The sequence below is a fragment of the Coturnix japonica genome, chromosome 3, assembly GCF_054131305.1.
Source record: "Coturnix japonica strain WE chromosome 3, WE-NBRP24, whole genome shotgun sequence".
Lineage (NCBI taxonomy): Eukaryota > Metazoa > Chordata > Aves > Galliformes > Phasianidae > Coturnix > Coturnix japonica.
The window spans coordinates 54,968,882-54,982,351 of NC_140665.1; the positions used below are offsets into that span (position 1 = coordinate 54,968,882).

A 13,470-nucleotide genomic window follows, 5' to 3' on the forward strand; every position below is an offset into this window, starting at 1 on the left:
CACAAGGGCAGAGTAGAGAGGGACGATCATGTCCCTGTCCCTGCTGGCCACCCCTCTTCTGGTGGAGCCCAGGATACCATTTGCTTTCCAAGCTGCAGGAGTACGCTGCTGGTTGATGTTCAGTTTTTCATCCATCAGGACCCCCAGATCCTTCTCTGCAGGGCTACTGTGAAGGATTGCTCCTCCCAGTCTGTGTATATAGGATTAGGTTGAATCTCTTGTGCATTAAATAGGCATTGGATCTTTAATCACAGGTTCTCATTGTAGCATGAGTAAGCTTGCTCCTTCAGTAGTCTGTCTTTTTTTTTTTTTTTTTTTATTAAAAGAAAGGGTATTTTAAGATGCTTTCAATCCTGTCACTGCATGCTAGGTATTAACTAAACACACCTGATAGACAGAGAACCTGAGGAACATGACACCTAATTTATTAGTAGAACTGTTTCACTGGGCAGTTTTAAGTATTCAGATTTTCATTTATTCCAGAATGTACTTGAATGTGACATTTGTTGAAAATGACAATTGAAGTCCTTACTTTAGAATCAATTATTTCAAAATGCTTATTTTTTCATGCTTGATAGAATTCATTAGGTAAGTTTATTAAAATTAATAGCCCACCATTGTTTACTTCAAAAATTTGAAGTCTCCTTTGGCTTGTTTTGTTTGTTACCCCTAATGGCATGCAGTTTTTGTCTGGAATAGCAAGAACAAAAGCACTCTTTTTTCATGTAGTGTTTTGCTTTGGCAAGAAAACTGTGTTTCCTACTAGAAGGAAAAGGTCTAACAGAAGTAAAAAATCCGGAACCGAATACTACCATTTGCAAATAGAAAAATTATCAGGAGCATTAATTTGAATTAGATCATCTTACTGCAGAAATTCTGACACAATAAAATCAATTGCACTTCATTCCAATCAGAAATGAAATTTTCTAATCAGGAATGACATGATGGCAAGAATTATGTAACAAATACTTCAACCATTCTGTAAAATCCATATTCTCCACTGATGTCATCAGACTGAAAATCCTCAGAGCCTCTCATCGTAATTTAAAAACAGTAAAATAAATCCAGTTCTGTTTGTCTCCAAAGATAAACAACAGAAGCAATCACTGCAGTGCAAGACACTCTAGTTTTTTCATAGCATGTATATTGCTTGTGTGTACCTCAGTAAATTGTATTAAATCTAGATGTACGTTTTTAGCTTTCAGATCTCTCAGTGTGCCCTATATAACATTGAAAATTCCTTACAGTACTTCATGGTGCTTCAGTTTTCCTCAAATATTATTTACGTTAAAATCTATTTTCTTTTATAATGTTAGAAATTAATTTAGCATATGAGTTTATTTATGTATATCTATCATGAACCATTCTCACAGAGTTATCTAGATCAGTCTATGTGTGTGATGGGGGCAGTAGGCCCGTGGGCCCCCTGACCCCAAAAATGGGAAGGGAAAAGGGGAAGGTGTAAGGAGATGGGAGCTGGGCTCAAGGAAACAAACAGAGCAACAGCAATGATCTAAGGCAGAAATCTTATTTTACTAACTATGATATCAGAATGCAAGGTAACACAATATAATACAATCTAATTGAAATTGAGGCTAATAAATCAAGTAAAAGAGAGATGTTTCTGAAGACCAAGAAGCCTGCTTTAAAACTGAAGGCACCACGGCTTGGGAGCATAACCACACCTGCTGCCAGGCAGTGAGAGTGAGCATCCCTTCCGTGATATATTTTCCTCTCTGACCATGAGGTCCTCTGGGACGTGTAGTTCTTCTTCTCTGTGCTCCACATGATGTCATGATGTGGAATACCAATAGAAAAATTACAAAACCATGACAACCATGTTAAAAATTACAAATAAAGCGCACTGGATTTGATTGTGTCAACTCAGCCTTATTCAGTAACATTTTCAAAGGTCAACAGCCTGCTTTAAGAAAAATAGTTAGACTGTATACCTACATTAATCTCTTGAGGTAAGTTTGGTCTGCAGTTCTGGATCCTAGCTAAAATGAGCTTAGAATTCTGCTTTATGAAATTTTATTTGAAGTTTTAAAGATTGTTTTAGTGTTTTCCCAGTGTGTCTTTAAAATGGTGCAAACATAGTTTTCATTATGTTATGTAATTAAACTTGTAATGCAAAAAATAAATTTATATGTCCTTAATCAGGAAGTAATTAGTTCTCTTGTTTTTTCCACATTAAAAGATTAAAAGTTTATCTCAGCAGGGTGGAAGATAAAATTGGCAGCTAATGCTGTCGGCTTGCCAAGACTAGGAAATCCAGAACAGAAAGGAACTTGGAAAAACACTCTAGCCTGCTTCCTCTTAATGCATAATGTACTCTTGAGAATAATGTGGACAAATAAATCTGTCACAAATACTGCTTCAAGATGTTTTTATAGAAGCAATGAAAGTGAAGTTCCAGATATGTGGCCTTAGTGCAGAGAAGAGTGGACTAATATGAGAATTGCTTTCTTAAAAATATATTGTGATGGATTAGGAGTAAGGTGCATGTTTATACATTTTAGGCATGCAGGCTTGGATCCTTCTGGCTAACATTCTGATGAAACTCTGAAAATGTTAAGTCTTCTTCCTCTCTCACCTTTCATTTTGCAAAGTATCTGAAAACTATTCAGTTTTGTTGGAATATCTTCTAAATGACTTTAAATTTTCATAACCCAATATTGGAAACTGTCTTAAATATATTGGATCTGATTCCACTTACATAAATATTCCCTGTGCAAGTGCTTCAAAAGTGTAGAACAGAGTCAGCATCCATTGTCCTACTTGCCCCTTTGCGCCGTTGTAAGTACAATAGATACAGTAATTGTTGGTTCTGCTTGAAAAAAGGTGTTCAGAGAGGGAATGGGGTAAATGAGAGCAAATTGCTTTAAAGTGGATAAAGGTAGGTTTAGGCTAGATATTAGGAAGGAGTTCTTTACTGTGAGGGTGGTGAGACACTGGAACCAGTGGCCTTGAGAGATTGTGGATGTCCCCTCCCTGGACAGCGTTCAAGGCCAGGCTGGATGGCGCTTTGAGCAACCTGGTCTAGTGGTGGGTGTGTCCCTGCCTATATCAGGGGGTTGGAACTAGATGAACTTAAAGGTCCCTTCCAACCCAGGCTGTTCTATGATAGGTTGAATAAGAGCTTGAAGTCTTCATGAAGAAATATGGGAAAGTTTAGAGAACTTGACATTCATCAAATATCTTGCAGCAAGTTCTGCCAACTAGGACTTTCTCTAGCACTGACTCTTAACTCTTCAGTGTGAACATGCATATCCAGCACAGAACCCGACACTGATACTACTCATAACTGAATCTTTTTCATCCTTTTCATGATAGGTCTTTTTTTTCCCCATTCTTCTTGTATCCTATATAAATCTATAAGCCATGTTGTAACTAAAATGGAATCTGAATCTAGCTTGTTAAACTTTTTAAAGTTGAATGATAGTTCTGCAGTCATCTTGATCTTGTTTATTTGTTTTCCACTTGCTACAGCATTCTACACAGCTTTGAAATGCCGTGCTCTAAATTTGAGGAACAGCAGCTGCCTTATGCCTCAGAATATAGGAAAGACAGCGGAAGTGGGTCATACAGTTTCCCTTATAAGCAATATTCTAATAAGTAAGATTAGAGAAGTGTACTATGTGGATTTACAATGGCCTCAACTAACCAGAAAGAATACCGTTTAATAATGATAGCACCAATAGATGAGGACCCCAGATGCTTATTTGTACTGTGGAAAATGTGTTAATTAACAGCATCACTTCAGCTCCAAATGCAAATAATAGATTATATGTATTGTTTTAGTTCTTCTCAGTTCTTATGATAGAATTGTTTCTTGGACTGCACAAATCATGCCTGGTGAACTGAAGCTGCAATATAATAAGTAGCGTTAGAAGTACCTCATTAAGTAGATGAAATGTTTTTAAGTGACTTTCTTTTTACTTTTTAGACTTTTATCACCAGAACAGCCTCCAAAATCAAAATTTCTAACCCTGGGTTCCAAGTTCCGCTACAGTGGACGTACGCAAGCACAAACACGACAGGCTAGCAACCTTATAGACAGACCAGCCCCTTACTTTGAGCGTTCTTCAAGCAAACGTGTTTCCAGAAGCCTTGATGGTGGTACGAAATTGATGTATTTATTCAGTACAATGATTATATATTACGTATGGTCACCCTGATATGAGTTCATATTGAGAGACCTTGGAGATACTCAGAATTCAACTGGACAAGTCCCTGAGCAACCTGGACTGACTCTCAACAGGTGGTCCAACTAACTAATCTCAAGATATTTCTTCCTAAATTATTTTGTGATATGTCAGAAGTTATGACAAGAGTACATTCCTGTTCACATCAGAGCAATAAGAATCATAGACTTTGTACATAGCAAAAAGCTGAAAAATGATGTCACTCAGTCACAGGCCTGTGTTCCTCCTTATTGATATCACTATAAAATATTTTATGAAGTCTTAAAAACAAAATGTTCTAACTTATTCCAATTAAGCAACATTATTTTGTTCTTTAACAGCTCCCATAAGTATCTCAGATCAAAGTCTGCCAAGAGACTTCCATACTACAAGAGGGCAGCCTGGAGGAGAGAAAATCCTTGACCTCGAAGCTGCTGGACAAGCCAAATTGAAAGAAGGTGGCAGAGAAGATGATGGAAGCCCACTGAAAACTCCACAATTAGAGTTGATTCAGGATGGAAAGGTATGGATATCTTTCACACCTAAATTATTTGTCCACTTAGTGCATGTTTGCTTATTTGGAGCCCACCGCCTCTGAGCATCATACAGAACACTGTATTAAATATTTAAAGAAAATTGTCAAGTATCTTCTGTAGTTTATGTTAATGTAAGTGTATATAAGCAAAAGCGAAAGCAAACTTATGTGTAGAATCAATTTTCAGTTCTGGAGAAAGTATTTATAAGTGTAAATAGCGTTTTAATTTCTTAGTTTGCATAGACTTATTTGTTAGCATATCCATTTTAGTATGTTATACAAATCTGGATGTATTATAACTGCTTTTAAATATTTATAGATAAAAACAGTGTTGTTTTAGCAGTAATTTAGTAGAATAATTTATTCATTTAAAAACTTCTGTGTTGAACCGAGGTACAGATTTCTGTTGAAATTTGAGTATTTTGGTCCATCTCTGGGGGAATAGGTAAAACACAAATAAATTCAGAGCTTGCAGGATTTTGTATAAAATTTTCCTTCCACGGTGTTGGCTAAAACCTTGGAGTAGTGTGATTACTATCTCTCTCTGGGATATTACTTATTTTTCTAGCTGTTCTTCAGAACTTACTTTCATACTTAAAAAGTAATTTTGTTTGGAAGTTTTTTGCCAGTTACTCCCCATGTGAATCTTAGTGGTGATAGTTGAACTGCAGTTTCTCTGTGCAGCTGATGTGTTCCCACTACATTCAAGTGTTGGAACAGAACAAATACTAATGGTTGCGTTTTTGATGTTCTTTGCTCACTACTTGAAAGGATTTTTAAATTAGCTTAGGAAAAGGTACGTGTGAACTTCACTGAGGGGAGAAAAATAGTTAAATTACTATGTTTTGACTTTGGGCTTGATAAAATGATGATTCTCCCTGCCTTCTGAAGTGGCAGTATCTTTCAATCTTTTAATCAAGAGAAGAAAAAAAGCAGTATTTTGGGAAGTTTTTCCATGAAGCTGATTAGTAAGGTTTTGTTGCACATGCCAACTCTGTGAACAGCTCTCTTTTCCCCCTTAAGCACTCTTTAAGTCTTAGAGGAAACGGTTATAAACCCAAGACTCAAAGTGCCAGCTTGTCTTTCGTGTACTGCACTGTCCCCTGACCTTTCTGCCAAAGCTTTGAATGTCTGTCTGCTTCCATCTGATGTGACTATTGCAGTTCAAAAGTGCAAAGTTCTTTGCAGCCGGAGAACAGAACGTTCATAATGGTTTCGATTTCATAATCCATAGAAGTAAACAAGCTGTCTGCTTGTAAAACGCTAGGGGATTTCTATTTTCATTTGGCGTTTCTATTGCATTAGTAGAGCTATCCCTAAATAAAAATTTTCACTAACAAATGATTTCTTTTTTTCCTCCCTCTTTTTGTACCTACAAACTTTCATTTTGTTGTGCTTTCATTTTCCACCGTGCATAGAATTTATTTTTTCAGCTCACTCACATACACCCGCCATCACTACCCATCCTTGCTGCGTCATCCCATCTCACAAACTTGTCACCTATCCGTGAGATGGACATGCTCTCAGATATTTCCGAGGAAGATCCTCTCTGTGAGCCTGTCTTTACCATCCCAGATGTCTTAGAATATAATTCTATGAGAGAAATACCAGATCATAATGAAAATAAAATAGTTCCACTGATCAATAACTTTGAATCTACGAGAGCCCTAGCTAGTCAAGGCCCTTCTGCCATGGAAGGAAAAATCTGTAGAAATGAATACAAAAACACTGAATTGTGTGTTTCATTCAGCTTTATCAGATGCTTTTCTTTTTGTTTTCGATCGCTGCTTGATGAAGATGGTTATATTAGTTTTCCTAGCCTTCCTGATGTTTGCATCTCTTTCCTCCCGCCTGATCTTCAGCACTATGTTCCTATCACCTCTCCTTCCTTCATCCCCTCTTTTCTCCTTATTTTTCTGCTGCTTCTCTCAGCTTTCCAGTCTTTTCCTCTTTCGCTCACATTTTCCCTTCCTCTTGCTCTGTCCCTCTGCTACCTGGAGCCTAAAGCGACTTCATTTAGTGCCTCTTATGACAATGACCTGAATGACAAAGCAGAGGAAGAGGAGGTGTGTAATTCTGTTGATTAAATGTTGACTCCATGCATAGCCATTACGTTAGTTCTCCCAGAGGCTTCCTCAGTTTCACACACTGACAGAGATATGTGTATGTATCTTTCTAACTTTTCCTGTTTGTGAAAAACTGCCATTCAGGGGTCTTTAGTCAGTAAATAGCTGTGGTGGGTTTTTTTTGGGGGGGTTGGATGATTTTTGCCTGAATTCATGCAGCATGCATAATTTTTTGATCTTCCACCCTACTGAGGTAGAGTTGCTTTGTAGTTCAAAATGTTTAGGAACACAGAAACCTGAAAATTGCTGTGAAATAACATATCTAGTATTACTATTACCTGAAAATTATTGCAATTTGCATTACTTGCACTGACAGATTTGTGTTAAAATGCATGTCTCCTCAGTGCGTTCACTTTGCAATGCACATCTCAGAAGTTCTGTGAAGATCTGAAAAGTGAAATTCCTAAATACTGAATTCAAAAAGTATTACTGTGATTTCTTTAAACTAGCTTTTGCTAGTTAGATTTTAGATTTTCAGATGTTTCCATTCTACAAAAATACGTTCAAAGCTGGTTCTAATATTACTTTTTTCTGAAGTGGTTTCATTGATCTCTAGCAGTAGTTAAGGCAAAGACTGATTTCATTCCTTAGCTGAGATTTCAGGTTCTTTCAGACTTTAATAACTGAACTCTGAACTGTCTTTGAAATGCACTATTGTAATTGCTATACAGAAGCTTCTTTCACATTATTTTGTTGCTCTGATCATCTGGAGTGGTTGACAAAATGCATCCTTGCCTTTACTGTTCATGTTAGAGCAACAACACCATGCACTAGAAAAAGGTGGTTTATTTTTATCCTCAAAGTAAATATAAAGCAAAATAATGGGATCAAAACTGGGGTCTGTTCAATATTACATTTAATAAACTTGGTTAAACCAATTCAATCAATAGACATAGTATGCATTAAAAACTTACCAAATATTACACACAAATATAGTTTAATAATGAAAAACATTACTTTAAAGGTAGGTCACTTTTTCAGTGACCTAAAGCAATCCATGATAGTTTCAGACAGTAGAATCATAGATAAGTGAGAAATGAATAATAACATGATATGTACAATGTAGGTGTGCATTCGCACAATCTAAAATGCAACAATACATGCAATAATTAAACCACTCTTCAAATGTGCGTGTTAGCACACATTGACTTTTCAATACAAATACTTTTCGTATTTGTACCTGTGACAAGACTGAGATGAGAGGTGGTTTGCTTTTTAAAGAATGCCTTTTCCTTGTCCATTCAGAATCCTTGTGGTTAAGATGTGAAAATCACTTCCAGCAGAGTGCAGTGCAGTTTGAGGAAGAATAAATGTACCTAAAAAGTGTTAATATCAAGTGAATTTGAGTTCTAAACTGTTTTATCAAACAAAGTCATGTATTAAATTCCATTTTCCCATCAAGTCATTGCAGGGCTTAGGGTTTTTATCATAGAAATTATACATACCATCTTTTTCATTCATTTTTTAATATCCGAGATAACACTGAGAAGCAAGAGGGGCATAGTGTGAAATTTTCATTTTTCATGCCACATACCAAGTATTACTTCAGCCATTCTACAGCAATATAGGTGAAGGAAGACCAAAGTCGCTTAATAATTTGAACAACATCTGGGGCTGAAACAGTCAAGGTCTGTAAATAATAGCACGCTTTGCAGCATTTACAAAGAGATGATGCCTCTGTTACTCTGTAAGCGTGTGTTAATGGTTCCTTTTTTTGATAATTTATAATATGCTTACATAGGTGGAATCTGAAGAGGAGGAAGTACAAAAGAAGGTGCATAGGTTTTGTTTGTTATTTTAATAGTTAAATCTGGCTGTAGCTGCCTGATTTGTTAGCACCCTTAAGTTTCTGTGGGTTTTTGTCTGAATAGTTCCTTTTCAACATACCACTTTATTTCCTGTATTTGACAGTCTGTTTCCAAGAGTCTTTTTTCTTTTTTTTGTGCTTTTTTTGTTGTTTTAAAAACTTCCTGATACATTTTATGTTCATTTTGATTATGTTTTTTTTTGTGTGTGTGTGTGACTTAATTTCACAGAGCAATTCGTTGAGAGTAGACGGGGAAAATATTTATGTCAGACATAGCAATTTAATGTTGGAGGTTTGTATATAATAAAAGAAACACTTTCTTTTCTAATGGGCTGCCAGGCTGCATGGGATGGGAGGTCACCTGCAGGCTGTTATGTACACAGTGCATGAAGTGCATGGGGAAAAGAAGCTTGGAAATGTTGCATGTTATGATTCTAGTTTCTGAGTTTTTATTAGTTTTAGAAAAGAAAACCCTTAGCTTGAACATTTAAGTGTATTTTTGCTGGATGTTTTCAAGGTGGCAAGTGGGAATAATAGCCCTATTTAGATATATCCAACGCATTAGGCTGATACATCAACATAAACAGGGTTTTTTTATACATTACTTTAAGTGTGCATTTGCTTTGTTGAGTAACGTTTCTGATTTTCCCCAGTAAAATCATCTTTTTTCAAATGTGAAATCTGACTTAAGGGAGGCAGTTAAGGCAGAAGTAGCGATGTAAGTATAGAAAAACTAATTCTGGGTCAGACAGTTAGGATTTTTTTTAGGAGCTTTGAGAAATGTAGGTAAGTATCAGATTTTTAAAGTTGAGTGCTTATGAAATTTTGGTTTTTCTTGTTTTAAATGGAACTAAAAAAAGAGAAGCAGTCTTGCTCCCTAAACGTTGATGCTCATTGAAAATGAGCAACAGCAAAGAGTTTTGAACAGTATTTGATTGTGTAGTGCTCTTATTTGCCACTAAAAAGGAGATTCTTTTTATTGTAAGGATTTCCGTGTGTTCTGTAAACGTGGATTGATCTGTAGTTAAAACCAGCATCATTTAACATGGTCATTAATAACAGAAGCCAGTAACCAGAGAAAATCCAGAAAATCCTGCTGCTGTCTTTAACTTAATTCATCCAAATGGGGCTATCATTAATTCCTTTTGTCACAAGAGCCGTCTTTTTAAGAATCATTGTTTTTGTTTGTTTGTTAATAAGGAGGTATGTGGATCACGGTAACATAACTAATATATTTTTTGGCTTTTTGCAGCTTTTGGTCACTATTTAAACTTTGCTTTTGTATAACTTACTAAAGCACTGAAAGCATACACTGCATTACTTTGCTGTGATCAAGTCTAGGAAACATGCCTTGTGTCACGCAAAGACAGTTTTTAAAACTATGACATGGGTATTTTCACTATCTTCACTTGTGTATTGGAATGTCCTTGGTGTAATGTTTCAATACTCTCTCAGAGTAAATGCATAAGGAGGACATATTTAATACTCCCTGATTATTAGTCCTAGATGAAAAGTGAGGCATTGGTCCTACTGAATTACCAAAAGGGGAAAAAGTTCTTAGTGTTCAGTGTCTATCTGAAGATTCAGAGAATTACGAAATAGATTTGCAGCACTGTTGGCATTGAACATACAAGTGAAAAGACATCAGAAATGTAAGGATTTGTATTGGTTTTGTGTTTTATATGACTCGACAGGTTTTTTCAATGTAAGTTGCTGTATCTGAGCCTCAGTGAGCCATAATAAAATGTAATTTGATATTGACACTGGTACCCCCTTTGATGCTTGCCTGTGAAGGTCCAGTTTAGACAAGACACCCTCACGGGTTTTGTGCATATCAATATATATACCTGACAGATTCATCCGCAGTCAGGTTCTTAGATGTGGAAAACACAGATAATAATCTTTAAGTCCTTACATCTGATTCTTCCAGTACATTTAAGCCTACACAATAGGCACGATGAGTAGGCCCTCTGAAGTGAATGATGCAGGTGTTAGTTGCTTGCATACTTGGCCAATTTCAGATGAAAGCAAGTAATGACTAGAAATTATTGTTTCAAAGGGCTAGCAGCTTCTTGTTTCAGATGAAAATGGCTCTCTATTAAATAACTGTGCACAGCATTATCTTTCCTTTGCATCAAAATGCAGTAGCGTTGTAGTGTATTAGTCGCCAAAAAATTAACTTAGTTCCATTATGGCTTTAAACTTTTAATGCATTCCAAAGAACAACTCTGCAGACACAAGGCACTTTCCTTGGTTTGATTCTTTTCTTTTTTCTTTTTTTTTTTTTAACTGTTAAGTTTGCTTTTGTTGTCGTGTTTTGTCCTACTTTGTTTTACGTTGCGGGTTGCTAGGACCTGGATAAGACCCAGGACGACTTATTGAAACACCAGGCTAGCATTAGTGAGCTCAAGCGCAATTTCATGGAATCCACACCTGAACCACGCCCCAATGAGTGGGAAAAGCGGCGTATCACACCTCTGTCCCTACAGACACAAGGGGTATGTCTCAGTAGACACTTATCCGCATGCGTTTCCATACAACCCTGTAGACGATGTAGTAAATGCCTTTTGTTTTTTATGTTAATTCTTCCAGCTAATGTAATATTTGTTTATACTACGTATATGTTAACTTATTACTGCTTATCATTGGACGTGGCTTTAAATAATGTGTGGAATTTTGTTCCTCAGCAACTGGTCTAGAGTCACTAGATGAAGTTAGAAGCAATGGCAATATTTTGCTCTGTGTTAACAGCAGCTTAAATTTCAGTTTGATATCTACAGAGTTAATTTTTCAGTGATAGAGGTTTTTACTCCATGCGCCTTTTAACTTTTCCTAGGCAGCCTATGCAGAAACAGCTGTCTGACCTGTGTTGTTTGCAAAGAACCTTACGTGATCAGATAATTTATGTTGTTGGCCTCTTTGGGGACAAATTTATTGTGGTCATTAAAATTTATTCACCTTAGGCTCCACACATGTATAAAATGAATTTACCTGCTTTTTCTTTAAACCTCCTTTTTAACTAGACATTAAAACAGCAGTTTGGAAAACAATTTTCCAAAAATATCATCCTAATTGTTTGTGGCAGAAAACCTGCCTGCTCAAATTTCTGTCTATTCTTGAACTCCTAAATTTGAGGAGTTAATTGCTGCTGCTTTTATAGAGTAGAACAGCCAATCAGTCCTCAGAAACAATCTGTTTACCTTCTTTCTTTCCCTATTATCTCTACCACTCCCCAGTGCAGGTAAATTACTACTCTAATTTTTGGGTACTGCATTAGAATCTTTGCATAGTGATACATGGTACAAATTTACAAATGTCTGACACACTGAAGCTATAAATATCTATTTGGTTAAAATAGGCATTTATGTAAAAGCATAACTTAATTTTTATGTGTTTGTGTGCATTTTTTATGTTGACTTCTCCATATTGAAGCTTCCAAGTATCATTCGTTCATGTCTGGTTTTTATTTCTTTGTTCATTTAGTATGTTCTGTTATTTTCAGATGGTTTGGTTTTATGTTTATGAATAGTGTGTATCTGTCTCATTGCTTGTTGATTTACACTGGTTTTACAAAATGAAAACTAAATAGAAAAAAGGAGACCACATTTTCCAAGTGAAAGTGCTGCCTGGGAAGGAGAAGCAGTGGACTGCAATGCCATCGATTGCTGGAACAAAACCAGAGGAAACTGATAAGGTGGCTGCCCTGAAATCTACTGCCTTTTTGCTGTATCTGCTGTGGGCTGGCTTGGGCACTTGCTTCTTTTCTTTTTTTTCCCCCTGCTACCACTACTGCAAAGAGAAGTTTGAGTTTCAAACCAAGATCTGTGTATATGAATCGTGTATGAATGCCAGAAACATTCTGCTTAAGCACTAACTATGAAATTGAGTGGTTCCAGTTTGAAGTGAATGTTTTTCCACTGGAAAATTACTGTATTTTATGTGATTTGGACAACAGCAAAACATATATTTCCATTCCAGGTGGAAATAATTGTTTGCTGTTTGCAGTTACATAACACTTTGCACAATAACTTTTATTTCCTGTATTTACTATGTAACCATGTCTCAAATCAACAATGCTAAAAATGCAGTCACATTTTGAGTATCTCCATGTTTCAGTACTTTTTTCTTAATCCAGGAAATGGGAGAATTTTTCTTCTCTCCTAAGCTGGTTAACACCTATGAAAAGCGCTATATAATTAGTGGGACTGCTAGCAGTATAGTAGTGATGATGGAGGTGGCAACTGAGATGTTGTCTTTTTTACATGACTTTTGGACTGTTTTCCACCACCTAGGAGATGGGATGAAAACAGATTGTAAAACTGCCAGTCCTATTTAAGTATAACATATAAATACTAGATTTGGGATAAAGCATGTTTTCATCCCAAATTATTTGTTGATATTAGTAGAGAAGTTTGAATTCAAGTTCTTTGTTACCTCTAAATTTAAACTTCCTACTGTTAGTACACATTGCTCAGTCTTATTCCTGGAAGGTACATTTTCCTGCTGATCTTTTAGGATAGCTGAATAATAGATGAGAATTAACAAGGATACCGCTGCTAATATTCTTTCTTTTCTTCCTTCTTTTGCCAAATAATTGCATTTCCTGTGTATAAGAAATGTTGCATTGGATATGTCTCATTTGTATCCACGTACTCCCACAAATGCGCAGCATCTGTGACTTAATTATAAAATTATGGTGCAACGATACATAAGTCGCAAAAAAATGACCATCATATTATGGCTATCCAGAATCATTACTGTGGGTGGCTTTTCCTAAACCTCAGACCCACCCTCTTTTGCTTCCAAACAGCATAT

The 13,470-nt window shown here is 36.2% G+C and overlaps 1 protein-coding gene across 50 annotated transcripts in view; it reads left to right on the forward strand.

Moving 5' to 3' along the window:
* The window catches only part of EPB41L2 (erythrocyte membrane protein band 4.1 like 2), a 93,112-nt gene that overhangs the window by 66,274 nt on the left and 13,368 nt on the right, over positions 1 to 13,470 (forward strand). For 13 of the 50 annotated variants that reach the window (XM_015858477.3, XM_015858474.3, XM_085541634.1 and 10 more), the window contains 5 exons: positions 3,950 to 4,122; positions 4,529 to 4,710; positions 8,885 to 8,947; positions 11,007 to 11,153; positions 12,245 to 12,349. In XM_015858477.3, the coding sequence (XP_015713963.2) occupies positions 3,950 to 4,122; positions 4,529 to 4,710; positions 8,885 to 8,947; positions 11,007 to 11,153; positions 12,245 to 12,349 (670 nt within the window). Of the gene's footprint in view, positions 1 to 3,949; positions 4,123 to 4,528; positions 4,711 to 6,140; positions 6,789 to 8,589; positions 8,623 to 8,884; positions 8,948 to 11,006; positions 11,154 to 12,244; positions 12,350 to 13,470 lie in introns of all 50 variants that reach the window. The other 37 variants (XM_085541646.1, XM_085541660.1, XM_085541654.1 and 34 more) reach the window with 6 other exon arrangements.